The sequence below is a fragment of the Leptomonas pyrrhocoris genome, assembly GCF_001293395.1.
Source record: "Leptomonas pyrrhocoris isolate H10 chromosome Unknown, whole genome shotgun sequence".
Lineage (NCBI taxonomy): Eukaryota > Euglenozoa > Kinetoplastea > Trypanosomatida > Trypanosomatidae > Leptomonas > Leptomonas pyrrhocoris.
The window spans coordinates 341,982-354,817 of NW_015438380.1; the positions used below are offsets into that span (position 1 = coordinate 341,982).

Sequence of the window (12,836 nt, forward strand, 5' to 3'; positions counted from 1 at the left end):
CGGCTTAACACCTACACACATATATGTATATTACGCCTCTTTCTTTTTGGCTATGTTTCTCCGTTCACCTCAACGAGAGAAGCTCCGCTTCGTCGCCCGCGCAGACGCGTTGCTGCCAGCTCCGTTCACTCCCGCCCGGGCAATTAGCCGAGCGTGCGACGCTGCTGCTGCTGCTGCTGCACCACCGCGGACTCCGCCACTACCACCACCTCCCCCCGACACACCACCTGCACCGACACCGCCGCCGCCGCTGACGCCACCACCGCCGGCTCCAGTTTCACCCCCGCCCGCAGCTGCGGCACCAGCAGACGTCACTGCTGCGTTCGTCCGCATGGACGACACCGTGGGCGAGGTTGCCAACCCCGAGGTCCACATCAGCGCACTGAATTGACTGTCTAAGATGCTGTTGCCGACGGCGTCATGAACGTTATTATTGCTGCTGCTGCCGTTACTCGGCGTGGGCGAGAGCCGCTGCAAGGACAAGGATTGCTGCGACGATGTCCGCGGTGTTGCAGCAGCGGTGGTGGTGTTGGTCGTCAGCGCCCCACTCGCGCTAGGCGAGGGCGGTTGCATGTGGTAGGGCGCCGAGTGGGGCTGCAGCACGTCCAGCGGAGACGTCGTCATCCACTTCGAACTGGGCGACGAACTTCGCGTGTTCGTGGTACTTCCACGCGCAGCAGCGGCAGCCAAGACGGCGGCGGCCGCAGCGGGCGGACCGGCCATGCTGCCGTTGGTGCTGTTCGACTGCGAGGAGTGACGACTCGTGCTGGTCGCCGCCGTTGCCGTGCTGCTCGCGCTGGGCAGCTGCAGTGGTGCCGTGGGGGAGGCGGAGTGAGGACCGGCCTTACCCCGGCGCGCAGTCCCGTGAGTGATGGTGCTCCCCCCTCTCCCTCCGGCCCTCCCTCCACCCCCTCCAGAAGAAGAGCCGCTCCTTGCCGCGGCGTACTCAAAGGAAAACAACATCGGTACATCGCGGTAGCTCGTGGCGTCTGCGTTGCCGTACAGCGCCGCCGCCCCACGCAGGCGATCTACATCCAGGTAGAGCTGGCCATCCACGGCGACGACCTCGCCGTTGGGCACCGACAACATCCACGGCGCGGCCGCATGCGGGCGTGCATCGCCGTTGGATGCCCCCGCCGTGCTGTTCACGTTGCTGCTTCCACCGCCGTACATCGCACGGGACGCGTCTGACGAGGCCGACGTCGACGCCTTGTTCGACGCTGCCGCAGAGGCGAGGCCGGCCAGCGTCCCTGCTGCGGTAGGAAAGCTCGAGTTGGGGTGTGCGCAGGAAGGGGATGCGACGCCGCCGGTGACGGTCGTGGAAAGACGCAGTCGCATCGTGCTCGGCTGCAGCTTCTTCGGCTGCCCGGTGGCCGCATCGTAGAGGGAGCCGCCCCACAGCCAGGACGGGATGTGCGGCGGCACGAGCAGCGGCCCGGTGTAGTCTGCGATGAAGGACACCTCGTCCTGCTCCTCGCCGGTGAAGCGCAGGTGCTCGGCGTGGGCGGCGTGGATGTCCCACTGCTGCAGTTTCCGCAAGCCCATCACGACTAGCCCGGTGACGTGCCGCCCGTCGAGGCAGTGCACGTAGACGGGGTGGAGGTCGATGTTCATGATGAGCTGCAACGCCTCACTCAGCTCCGACGGCAGCAGCTGCACCTCGCCCTTGGCTCGCTCGGCGTGGATGTGGTGGAGTTGAATGTGCTCCGCCTCCGCGAAGCACTTCAAGTCGTAGGTCGGCGGCTCCGGGATGAGGGAGACGATGGTGCGCAGCCGCAGCCGCCGCAGGAAAGGGAAGTTGCGTAGAACGGGGTAGGCTCCGCGGTACACCCCGCTCTCCACACGCGCCATGCGGAAGGGTGGGACAAGACTCAGCGGCACAATCGCCGCCACCGCCGCGGCGGACGAGGCGGGCAAGTACAACTGCTGCTGCTGCTGCTGAAGGCTCAACGCCGCTGTCCACGCCACGCTACCTCCATCACTACTGGCACCTCGAACGTAGTAGGGGCTGAGCCCGGTAAAGCCGCCCTCGCCTGTCCCCCCGCCCCGCCCACACACGCAGCTGAGACGCTGACACAGCTGGCAGGTCAGCGCGGCTTCGTCTTCGTAGCCGGGGTGGGAGTGATGGCTGAGGTCGAAGGCCGCGAGTGGCGTGTCAGGCACGCCAGGCGTCGAGGTGCTCACGGCGAAGCCCGGCCCCGAGTTGCCGTTGCTGCCAACGCTGCTGGCGGTAGGGTGATTCACCGCCGCGCCGGTGAGGGTCGTGAAGGTCGAGTGGCTGGCACTCCCACCAGAGCGGTGCAACCGCAGCCACGGTGCAGCAGATGGGTAGGTAGAGTTGGGCTGCGTGTACACGGGCGCGGAGGGCAGCGACCCCCCGCGGACAGACGACGGTGGGCTGCTCACGCTGCTCGTGTGGTTCGGCGGATTCATCGCGAACCCACTGCCGACAGCGGCGGCGGCGGACTGCTGCTGCGGCGGGGGCGACGCTGCGGAGGGGGCAGTTGCCGGAGTGGTGCGACCGACATGCCCGCTACTGCCCTCCGAATCGGGCAGCAGCTGCAGCGGCGTCGTTGCTGACATCATCATCCCTGCACCTCCGCGAGCGCCTTTCCACGATGACGCCGAAACGGATCGGACGTAAAAGAGGGGGTTGACGGCTGCGGTGACGTTCGCATTGGCACTCGAGCCGGCCACGTTGAGGCTGTTGGCGGGGGAGGAGACAGCGGAGTGTGCTGCGGCTGCTGACCTGGCAGCCGAGAGGGAAGAGGAGGACATGACCGGGGCAAGCGGTGGAGAAAGGGCAGGGTCAGGCGGCGAGTGCTTCGGCGGGCCTTCGCCGTTGCGACCACGACCGTGCAGCGACATCAACTGCGGCGGCTGCGGTGAGTGGGACATCCGCTGCGGCTCCAGTGCGGTGCTGGGAGAGGGATGAGCCGCCGCCGCTGCTGCCGCTGCCGCTGCGTGGGCCATTTCGCCGTAAAGGGCTGCCGCCGCATCGTGGGCGAGGGAGGGGCACAGACGCTGTGCAGCCGGCTGCTGCTGCTGTTTGTGGTGATTCGACGGTGAGCTCATTAATCTTTGTTGTCATAGTATTATAAATACTATTTTTGGGGAGGGAGAGGTTTTTGTCTGCAGTACATAGTAGGCAAACACACAGAGTCCACCGTGCATCACCAATGCGACAGAGCAGGCGGTGGAGGAAGCCGCACGGGACGGACCGTATTCTCGCTTTCTCTGTTTTGCTGTTCACCGCAGAAAGATATCACAACACGTACATACATACAAATATATATATGGAAGTGTTGACAAAAGAAAAGCCAGGAGGAGAGTAAAACAATGATAACAATAGAAAACGAAGAACAACGCCCACTACTCCTTTCCTTCTTTGACGCCGGTGCGTGTGTGTGTGTGCGGAAGACGGCAGTGGCAATTCCCCGCAGAGACGCGGTGAGGACTCCGCAGAGGAGGGAACGGGCAGACAGGAGAAAACGGATGGGAGCAAACAGAGGGGAGGAAATACAAAACACCAATGAAGCGCGAGCATATAAATATATATTATTGCTTCCCTGAGATCATGCGAGATAGCAAAGCAGTGGATGGAGTACTAATAGACAACGACACGTCTTGACCATCTGTGTCGTTGGGTGTTCCCGTGGGGCATCCGTTTGACCCAACACCGTGAGGGACCCTCTCTCCCCATCTCCTCACGTTCACAGCCGCGAAGCATCACCGCTGCGTTCTCGACCTCTTCTCGTGCCTGCAGTGACTCAAGTGGCGTTTGGTTTAGTATTAATCACGTAACGGCGACAACCAGGAACAAGAAGAATCGAAGAAGAACCCCCTCTCCGTCGGCGAGGTTTATACAAACAAGGACCGCAAAGAAGAAGAACAAGTAACAAAAAGAGACGAAGAAGAATGCAAAGGGCTGAACCCCTTGTCAGCACCTTCCCGCCCCTTCCGTCTCCCTCCTCCCCGGGGTCGCTGTTCACCACCAGTTAAAATCGATCAACGACCGATCGAAGCTGAAGAAGACTGCGCGAGCAAAGGCGAACTCCCTCCAGTTATAGACGGCTTATTCCGAAATGAATAAGAAGGAGAAAGGGAGCGCTGTGGCACACTCGCCTCAACGAGGCCTGAAGCAAACGAAGGCGTGTTCCGGCGGTTCATCTTCCGCACTGCACGATCATGTTGCGTCTCCCTTACCCCGTTTCATCATCGGAGCTCGAGCTTTTTCTTCTATCATCGTCGTTTCCCTCTCCCTCTCGCTCTCCCCCTCCCTCCGCATTGACAGCGAAGAAGACACCGCCGCGCGCTCTTGAACGCTGAGGAGCTGCTCTTCAGCTTCTCCCCTCACCTCCATGTTTCTTCGAACAAACAAACCAGAAGAAAAGCACTCCCGTGCTTCGCGCCTCACCTCCTCTACAGCGTCGCCGTCAGCTTATCCAGGCCGAGCATACGCGTAGGCAAGGCCCAGAACAGATACGCCATGAGCGCCCCACCAGTGGCAGCGCCGTGCTCCTCCGGCTTAGTGGTGAAGATGCGCCACACGTCAATCACCATCACGAAGGCCGTCAGCACAAGGAACGGGATCGGCGGCTGCTGGATGAAGTTCAAGTGACGGAAGATGAGGCCCTCGATAGCGATGAGACCCATGATGAACGGGTTCGGCCCGTAGCACCGACCCCGCACCTCCAACTCGTCCATCCCATAATGCAGCTCGAACTTCTGCCGTGCGATGTGAATGAGGCTGCCGCCCAACGTGCAGAGCATCGCAAAGAAGGCCATGCGGGTGTTGCCGAGGAAGCCCAGCATCGTGTCACCGAACTGCCAGAGCAGCCAGCAGTCGATCAGCAGCTGCAGGAGATGCTCCTGGTAGAAGGCGTTGGTGAAGAGCGGGTAGATGCGCGTCCAGTTCTCGTGCGAGAGCGTGAAGTGCTCGACGATGAAGTCGCGCCAGTCGTCGTTACCGAAGTTCATCACAAAGTAGCACAGCACATTCGCAAGGAAGAGGATCATAACGATGTTGATGGTATGGAAGGGCGGAGGAAAGGGCAGGTAGCCAGGGCCGGAGTTCATGTTGAAGGGGTCCTCCTTGTCCCCACCGCCCTCCTTCCGCTCCTCCTCTTCCTCTCCCTTGTAGCGCTCCAAGTTGTTCACGCCCTGTAGCTGCCCACCGGTGCTCTCTGACTTCTTCGGCGAGTGCGTTGGACGCGTCGGGCGCATCGTGCCGTAGCAGCGCTGCGCCGCAAACAGAGGAGCAGCACATGCGCTGTTCTGGTGGCCAAGTCGGCCGCTGGCGTAGAAGGAGGTGCGGACCGGCACGACCCCCACGCGCAACGTGCTCGGCAAGGCGACGCCACTACGAAGAGATGTGCTGGTCAACAGCTTTGATGTTGCTTTGGCTGGGGTGTGCAACGCACGTGTGGCCGCCGCCGTGTTGCTGTAACGGTAGCTATGGATGCCGCTGCACGTCTGTGACCCCCGCAGGGCGATGACGGAAGCAAGTCGGAGCGACGACGCGCGAGTCAGCTGTGCCAGCTGCTGCGATGCTTGACGCAGCATGAATGCGCGAGTGTGTGACATCTCTCCTGCTTTTATATATATATATATATATACTTCTGTTTCTTTAACAGTAGTTCTTAATTACACCGTGTATCAACACCAACCATCAAGAGGAAAAATTAGAGGAAAGGAGGAAGAAGAACGAAACCGGCGACAGCACAGATTTTCGCCGAGAGAGCGATTATATATAAGAAGGTATCTGTGAGAAGGGCACTGCGGCGAGGGGCAAACGACGGCGCCGAGACAAACCAACCAAACAAGCAAACAAACGGAAAGGCCGCGAATTGGCGACCGTCGATGACAACACAGTTGAAACAACCAGCAGCGACAACACAACGGATGTCGACAAGGGTGAGTACCGCCTCGATAGTACGAAGTTTGAGGAGGAAGGGGGAGGGACACCCGTCCTTCTAGTGGGCAGTTGGTTGTGAAAGGGGAGTCTCGAAAGGCGCAAGGCGCAACACAGGTACAGCTATTGTCCGTGTCCACCGTGGTGTGTGTGTGTGTGTGTGTGTGTGCCGGCTCCGACTTATCCAAAGAAGAAAAAAACACGAGCAGCGAGCTGATGAAGTACAGCGTTACGTCGAAGGGAGAAAGAAGGGAAGAAGGGAGGTGGTGGAGGGGCGGAGGTGGTGCTGATGAAATGAAACCCACACGATCGAGCCGCGCGTCGCGCCGAAGCGTTGCGGAGAATAAAAACCTGTTAAGTACACATTCGAGTCACCTGCGAGCAGTAGAGGGCGTACAAGGTAAAACACAGCTAGCTCGCCTTCCCTTAGAAGGAAACCAATGGAGAAGATCTTCTCGCCAAGTAGGTGTACAGCGAGAGTCCGGGAGTGCAGCGAGAGTCCGGGAGTGCAGCGAATCCCACTGGAAAGCGCGGCCGCACACAGACAGGACAAACAACGAAGAAAAGAACTATCGCGTCAGCTAACACCCCCACGCGTCTTTCTTCCGTGTGTGAATGTGATCCTACGTGTGTTTATCGTAAGTGAAGATCGTACGCGGACACACAGGAGAACAACACCATGCGGCACACCTCACAACTAAACGAACTACGCACACGCACACCAAACAACAGCAACTAAGTTCCGCGCCAACACTCTTGCGCCAGAGTGTCTCTTCACGCATCTCCCTCCCTCCTCGTTCTTCACCTTACGCCTCCCCTTCCGCAGCGTGTTGTGTCCTCTGCAGCGCACGCCGCCGCTCCTCCAGCAGCTTCTTCTCCAGCTGATCGCGGTGCATCACGTCGCGCAGACGCATGCGGCGCAGCTGCATAAAGTTCATCTTACTGCGCAGGCGCGGATTGCCGACCGCCGGGCCGCGACCAAAGGTGGGCGGAATCTGCGATGCCAGGTCACGGAAGGAGACGTGCTCCGGCACGCCAATCAGCGCCTTCGCCTCATCCAGGTCCACAGGATCCACACGGACAAGGTGCCGGACCCGCCAGAGCCGCTTGCGGACCTGCGGGATGTCCGGCACGATGGTGGTCTGTCCCATGAACTCCAACCGCAGCTCGCGCAGCATGCGGTTGACCTCCCACGAGAACTTGAAGGGGTGATCGACGCAGGTGACGATGAAGACGTTGCCGACGCGGCGGTAGGGGCCGGCGACGATGGCGGAAGGGTTTGCTGGCACTGCGGAGGCGGAGGGGGGAGCCGCCGTGGGTGTAACCGTGGAGTCGGCCGCGGCGAGGCAGCTGCCGCTGAGGTGGAAGGCGCGCGCCGCGGTGCGAGGGCACCCAATCATCCTGCTCGAGGACGCCATCGCGGGGCGAAGGAGACGATACATCCTTCAGCTTTGCTATCCCGCGCTGATGTTGGTAAACAAACAAACAAAATAGGAAATCCCTCTTCTTGGAGATTCTTCCTTGCGTTCGCTTAAGCGTGGAGATGAGCGAGTTATACGATACGCGACACGAACAGCAAACGCGTGATGAGAGACGCGGAGGTGTGGGCGTGTGTGGGTGGGACGCACTGCAGCCCCCGCCCGCAGTATCCGTACAAGAGGAACAACAAGGGAAATAGAAACGAGTAGAGAGAGGGGAGGGAGGAAGGGAGGACGAAGTACAGAAAAGGCAGCGCACGAAGATGAGCGGCAGCAACAGCGAAAGAAAAAAAGAACCGGTACTACCTAAAAGGATAGTTCTAACGTTCCCCGCTTTGCAGCGCAGCAACACGCTTATGCAGCACGATGAGGCGGTCCACGTAGTGCGCGCCGAGCGCTTAGTTCCTCCTCTTCTCTCCACGAAGCGACGGGGCAATTCATAGGCCTTGCGTTTATTTTTCTTACTGTTGATCCCTCTTCCCGGATTTTTTGTGGCTTGTGTGTGTGTGTGTGTCTCTCTCTCTCTCATGCAGCAAACGTTGTGTGTGTTTTGGGTTGTTTTGAGATGTACAGACGATAAACATCTGCAGGCGCGTTCCATCGAGCGTGGAGGCACCACCACCATCACCACCGCCACCATCACCGCTGTTAAACAGAAAGAAAAACCGACGACGCAGACGCCACGCGGAAAAACGGTTTATATATATATATATAAATGAAGAGGAGAAAGTGGTTATCTACAAGGGTAAGTGCTCCCTGCGCATACTAAGTAGGAGCAAACATCGTACAAACGCCCACAAACAAAAGGAAAGGAGATACAGAACTATGAAGGTGTGCTCATTACGATGAAACACGCACGATGTGGAAGAAAGGAAACGAAAAGAAAAAATAAAATGACAACGACGACAACAACAGTCGATAAAATACAGGCGAAAAGAATACGGCTGACAAAGGCAGGAAAATACGCTGGCGGAGGTTTGAGTCCGATGCCGCCGCTCGCCGCCCCAAATACGGAGCTGACCCAGACGAAGAAAGGTCAGCACTACGTTCCCTGGTTGCCGCTGCCGACCGCAGAATGCTACGTACTTCGTCAGGTCTCCCCTGCCTTTTCTTTAAAATACCGAGGACGTGTGCAATTGGTGTGGTTCCCATGAACGACAGAAGAGAGAAAAAGAAGAAGACACGAGAGAAGGAGAGCACGACGAGAGAAAATAATAATAATAATCCGTTTACATCTCATCCGTGTACTCCTCATCGTAGCGGAGCGATCCCATTTCCGCTACGCGCTGACCGCCTCCGCGCTGGTTCTCGGCCTCGTGCACATCACACTGCTGGTGACTCTCCCAATACCCCTCCCCATCCTCGCCCCCCTTGACGCTATCGCCGCCCTCGCCGTCTTCCTCGACTTCCTCGTCCTCCGCGTAGCCGTCTTCTGCATACACGTCGTCACCGAGCTTCAGCACAAGCGGGCCTTTCTTCACGAGGTCGTCCGCCTCTTCCACCTCGTCGCTGCCGCGCTCGGAGACGGCGACGGGTTGGGTGTCGGTGTCACTGTCGCTGTCACGCGATGCCGCGCTTGGCGCCGGCGCGTAGTCCTCCACGTAGTCCTCCGGGCTCGCCGCTGCTCCTTCACGCTCATCGTTCGCTGCTGCTGCTGCCGCTGCCGCCGCTGATGCGCAAGCTGCTGGTGGTGGTGGTGGAGGTGATGTGCGCGCGCGATGCTGCGCAACTAGTCTTGCCCTCTCCGCCGATGCGTTCTGCTGCTGTTGACGGGGCTGCTGTGGCGGTGGCGGCTCACGTGACGTGCCGCGCGGGGTGTCCTGCGAGCCCTCATCATCGCCATTGTTGTCCTGGTCTAAGAGAAAGCGCCGCACTTCCGCGCCGGCGGAATCGGACGACGTGTTCTTCGTGTTGCTATTGCTAGCACGGTGCGAGTTGGCTGTGGGGGCGGGATCGTTGTTAGTGTCTGGCGCGCTGCCTCGCTGCGTCTGCGCGTTCGCCGCGTCGGTCATCGAGTCGTACTCCTCCTCCTCTTCCTCCTCTTCCTCCTCTTCCTCTTCCTCCTCTGATGAGTACAACGCATCGTCGTAGGCGGCTGCATCGTCGACGTCGACGTCTTCTCTGTCGTCGCTGTCGTTGTCATCTGCGTAGGGTGACGGGTACAGCTCCGCCGCGGCGCTGGTTGTGGCTGGAGCTGAGACATCAGTCGGCGGTGGCAGCGGTGGTTGTGGTTGGGAGGTATGCGGCGTTACAGAAGAAGGCTTGGAGGATGACGGCTGCTGCTGCTGCTGTGGAGGCGGCGGTGGTAGTAAAGGCTGCTGTGCAGGACGGGCATCAGCGACCGGGTTGCGCGCGACTGCCCGTTCGCTGCGGTGACTAGCACCGTTCTCACCTCCTTTGCTTTCCGCTCGTGGCGGTTCGCCCGACGCGCCAGACGAAGGCGGCGGGGGAGGCGGAACGGAGCCGGGTGGGTTGAACTTGCTGAAGCGGCCAGAGGTGTAGCCCAGCATGCTCGGCGTGGTGCTGGCGACGCTGCCGTCTGGCGTGGTCTCTGCGGAAGACGGGTGTGCGCGTGGCGGCGGGCTGTCTCGCAGGGGCTGCGACGTGCGGCGCTGCGACGGAGGTGGCGGCGGCGGAGGGCGTTGACGCTGCTGTTGTAATCGTTGTTGAGTCGATGAGGGTGGCGGTGGCGGTGGCGGTGGTGGTGGTCGACGACTCGCCTGCGGAGGACGTTGCTGCTGCTGTTGAGCGGCTGGTTGCGGTGGTGGCGGCGCGGCGTACTTCGCTTCCGTGTTCGGTGTGTTGTAAGAGTTGTAGTAGTCGTAGTTGCTGTAGTGGTCCTGCGTGGTGCCGAACTCGTTGTTGCCGCCGTTAGGCGTGTCTTCGATGTAGGGGTTGGTGATGTACGGCTGCGATGCAGAGCGCGGCGGCGGACGCGATGGCTGTGGCGGCCGATCCGGTGGGGCGTGCGGAGACGGACGTTGGCCCGGCCCGGCGTGCAGCGGCGTCGGCTCGGCGGAGTTCGGGTGCTGGTGACCCCGGCGGCGACCAGCCGCTGCTGCCGTTGCGGCTACAGTTGCCCGCGTCAAGTCTGGCGGTACGAGTGGCCGCAGCGACGATGATGACGTGGCCGTAGTGGCCTGTGGGGCAAGCGGCGGCATCAGCGTCCTCGTTGGAGAAGCCCTTAGTACTCCTCCTACTGCTGCACCGGCAGGCGCGATCGCCGCCGTTGGCAGGGAAGTTCGCCGGTTCTGGTTTGTGCGGCGAATAATTTCCTCGTACAAGCCCTCTGCCGGCCCGCGGCGTGGCCTGACATCGCCGCCCGCCGCCACATTTGACGGACCTTTGCTGTGTGAAGAGGACGGAGATGACTCTCGCCGCCGTGCTGCTGCTGCCTCCGCTGCCGCTGCCGTCCGTCGATCCTCTTCTTCTTCTCGCCGGCGTCGCTCACGTTGGCGCTGCGACGTGGGCGGCGGCTGAAAGACGGTGCCCTCGACAAGCTGCTTTCCGGTAGCCATCTGCTGTGCGTGGCGCTGTAGTAAGTACCCGCCGGCACCCCCGTCCGCCGCCTCGTCCATCACCGTCTCACAAACGGGGAACGGCAACGATGACACGTCGGCGTCGTCGCGATGGCGGTGGGTCTGCCCTTTCCTCAAAATGCTGGGCGACGGCAGCTGCGTCAGGGCCGCGCCGGTTGGGTCACGCGTCGTTGCGACAGTCGGGCGGTTTGTCTCTCTCGCCCAGCGATTGCCGTCGTCTAGCACAAAGGTCGGACGGGGTCCACCGCTGTTTTTGTCTGTGCCTGTGCCATTGCTGTTGTCGCCCGGCTGACCCGCAGACCCGCGGCGGCCACGTAGCGGGTCCCCTCCCTGCGCACTCGGGCGCCGCAGCAGCATCGGATAGCGGCCCGCCATCCTGTCCGCCTCGAGCGTGTAGTTGACCGGGTCCAGGAGCGCTTCTTGTTCTGCCGGCGTGAGGCCGCCGTTGTCGGTCGGGTCCGGCGCATCCGGGTTATAGGTCTCGCTCGGCAGCACGTAGCGCACCTTCCTGCTCGCCGTAGTGAGAGTGGTGGTGGAGACGCGCAGGGTGGGCGGCGGCCCGGCAGGTGCGACGCCACCGCTGCTGCTGCGGCCATCTCCGTCTTGCCGAGCTAAGGCGGCAGGCGAGGGCCGGTGGTGCAGGACGGCGCCGCGGCCGCTGCTGTGGTGGTGGTACCGCTCCTGCGGAAAGGCCCCCTTGACGGCGTCGGAGGGGGGCGGGTGCGCGGCGACCACGAGCTCCACCCCGCTGCGCTGCGCATGTTGTGGCGAGGGCTGCTGCTGTCGTGGGCTGTAGGATGAGGTTGCGGTGGTGTCGACTTGAGGCGGTGGCGGTCCGGGAGAAGGACGCGACGGCGGCTTCGGTCCGACGGTGCTCGCTCGGGAGCTCGGCTGACCGGCGGGGGTGTCGGCGTAGCGGGGGTTGTGGCTGCTCCGCTGTTGCTGTGGCGGCTCCTGCTTGCTCTGTTGAAGATATGCACCGGACAGCGACATCGCATTCCGCGACGGCGCAGAAAGGTTGGTGGAGGTCGAAATATTGGAGAGCGAGATCGGCGCGATGGCCTCCCGCTGCACTCGCGGTGGCGGCCCACGCGGGTGGCTGCTGCCAATTTGGTTGAAAGACGCTCTGCGCGGCGGCACTGCTGGACCGCCGAGCACGTCCTCCGCCGCCGCCGGCACGACACCGTTCTTGTCCCTCGACGTGTGGGAGGACAGCCGGCTGCCTTCCCACGCTGGGCCGTCGCGCGTCACGCTCAACACCGTGATGGACTGCCGGCTGGTGCGCACGTCCTGTGGGTCCGCACGAGCGGGGCCGACGTGCGGGGAGTTCGCATTTCGCTGTTGCGGCCTCGGCGTGGAGACGGCGTTTGCTAACGCGACAACCGACACGGGCCGATACTCGGCGAGACTGCCGAGCAGCACGCCACTCGGCATCCCGCCATCACGGCTGCTGCTGTGCAACGGGCCATTCCCATTACCACCGCCACCTGCCCCACGCTGACCGCTGGGTGGCAGCGGAGACGCAGAGGACGTCGTCTGCCCCGTCGCACCTGCGCGTCCGTGCGCGCTGCCGTTGCTTGCGCGGCGTAGCTGCATGGTTAGGGTGGTGCTCCCATTCAAGTCCAATTCCGGTCCCGCGAGGCCGCCGCTGCCTCTGCGGGCCCGCTTGCCGTCGTAGGAGACAGAGCCGGAGGTGCTCACGTCGTTGGTGGATGGGGAGTTGAATTGGTGTGGCGCACGGACACCTCCGTTGCTGCCGCTGCTGCGGACCGGCACGAAGCGCTCTGCGCTGGCTGCGGGAGTCGTTGACGCGGTAGTGGGGTAGCGAGGCGGGTACCCGGCCCAGGCGCCGCCGCCCGCTTGAGGGCGTCCACCCTGCGAGGAGTTGACCCGCATCGCTGACAT

The 12,836-nt window shown here is 61.8% G+C and overlaps 4 protein-coding genes across 4 annotated transcripts; all 4 read right to left on the reverse strand.

Annotated features, from left to right (window-relative positions):
- Positions 1-69: 69 nt before the first annotated feature.
- On the reverse strand, positions 70-3,387 carry ABB37_08455 (tyrosine phospatase-like protein; the record flags this gene model as incomplete). Its single annotated transcript, XM_015807473.1, has 1 exon — positions 70-3,387. The coding sequence occupies exon 1, from the start codon at positions 3,073-3,075 to the stop codon at positions 70-72; it is 3,006 nt and encodes a 1,001-aa protein (XP_015654012.1). The 5' UTR covers positions 3,076-3,387.
- Positions 3,388-4,422: 1,035 nt separating this feature from the next.
- On the reverse strand, positions 4,423-6,128 carry ABB37_08456 (putative mitochondrial rhomboid-like protein; the record flags this gene model as incomplete). The annotated part of the gene is made up of 1 exon (XM_015807474.1): positions 4,423-6,128. Exon 1 carries the CDS (start codon positions 5,584-5,586, stop codon positions 4,423-4,425), a length of 1,164 nt encoding a protein of 387 aa, XP_015654013.1. The 5' UTR covers positions 5,587-6,128.
- A 592-nt stretch (positions 6,129-6,720) lies between these two features.
- On the reverse strand, positions 6,721-7,542 carry ABB37_08457 (putative mitochondrial hypothetical protein; the record flags this gene model as incomplete). Its single annotated transcript, XM_015807475.1, has 1 exon — positions 6,721-7,542. The coding sequence occupies exon 1, from the start codon at positions 7,354-7,356 to the stop codon at positions 6,721-6,723; it is 636 nt and encodes a 211-aa protein (XP_015654014.1). The 5' UTR covers positions 7,357-7,542.
- Positions 7,543-8,621: 1,079 nt separating this feature from the next.
- On the reverse strand, positions 8,622-12,836 carry ABB37_08458 (hypothetical protein; the record flags this gene model as incomplete). The annotated part of the gene is made up of 1 exon (XM_015807476.1): positions 8,622-12,836. One exon carries the CDS (start codon positions 12,834-12,836, stop codon positions 8,622-8,624), a length of 4,215 nt encoding a protein of 1,404 aa, XP_015654015.1.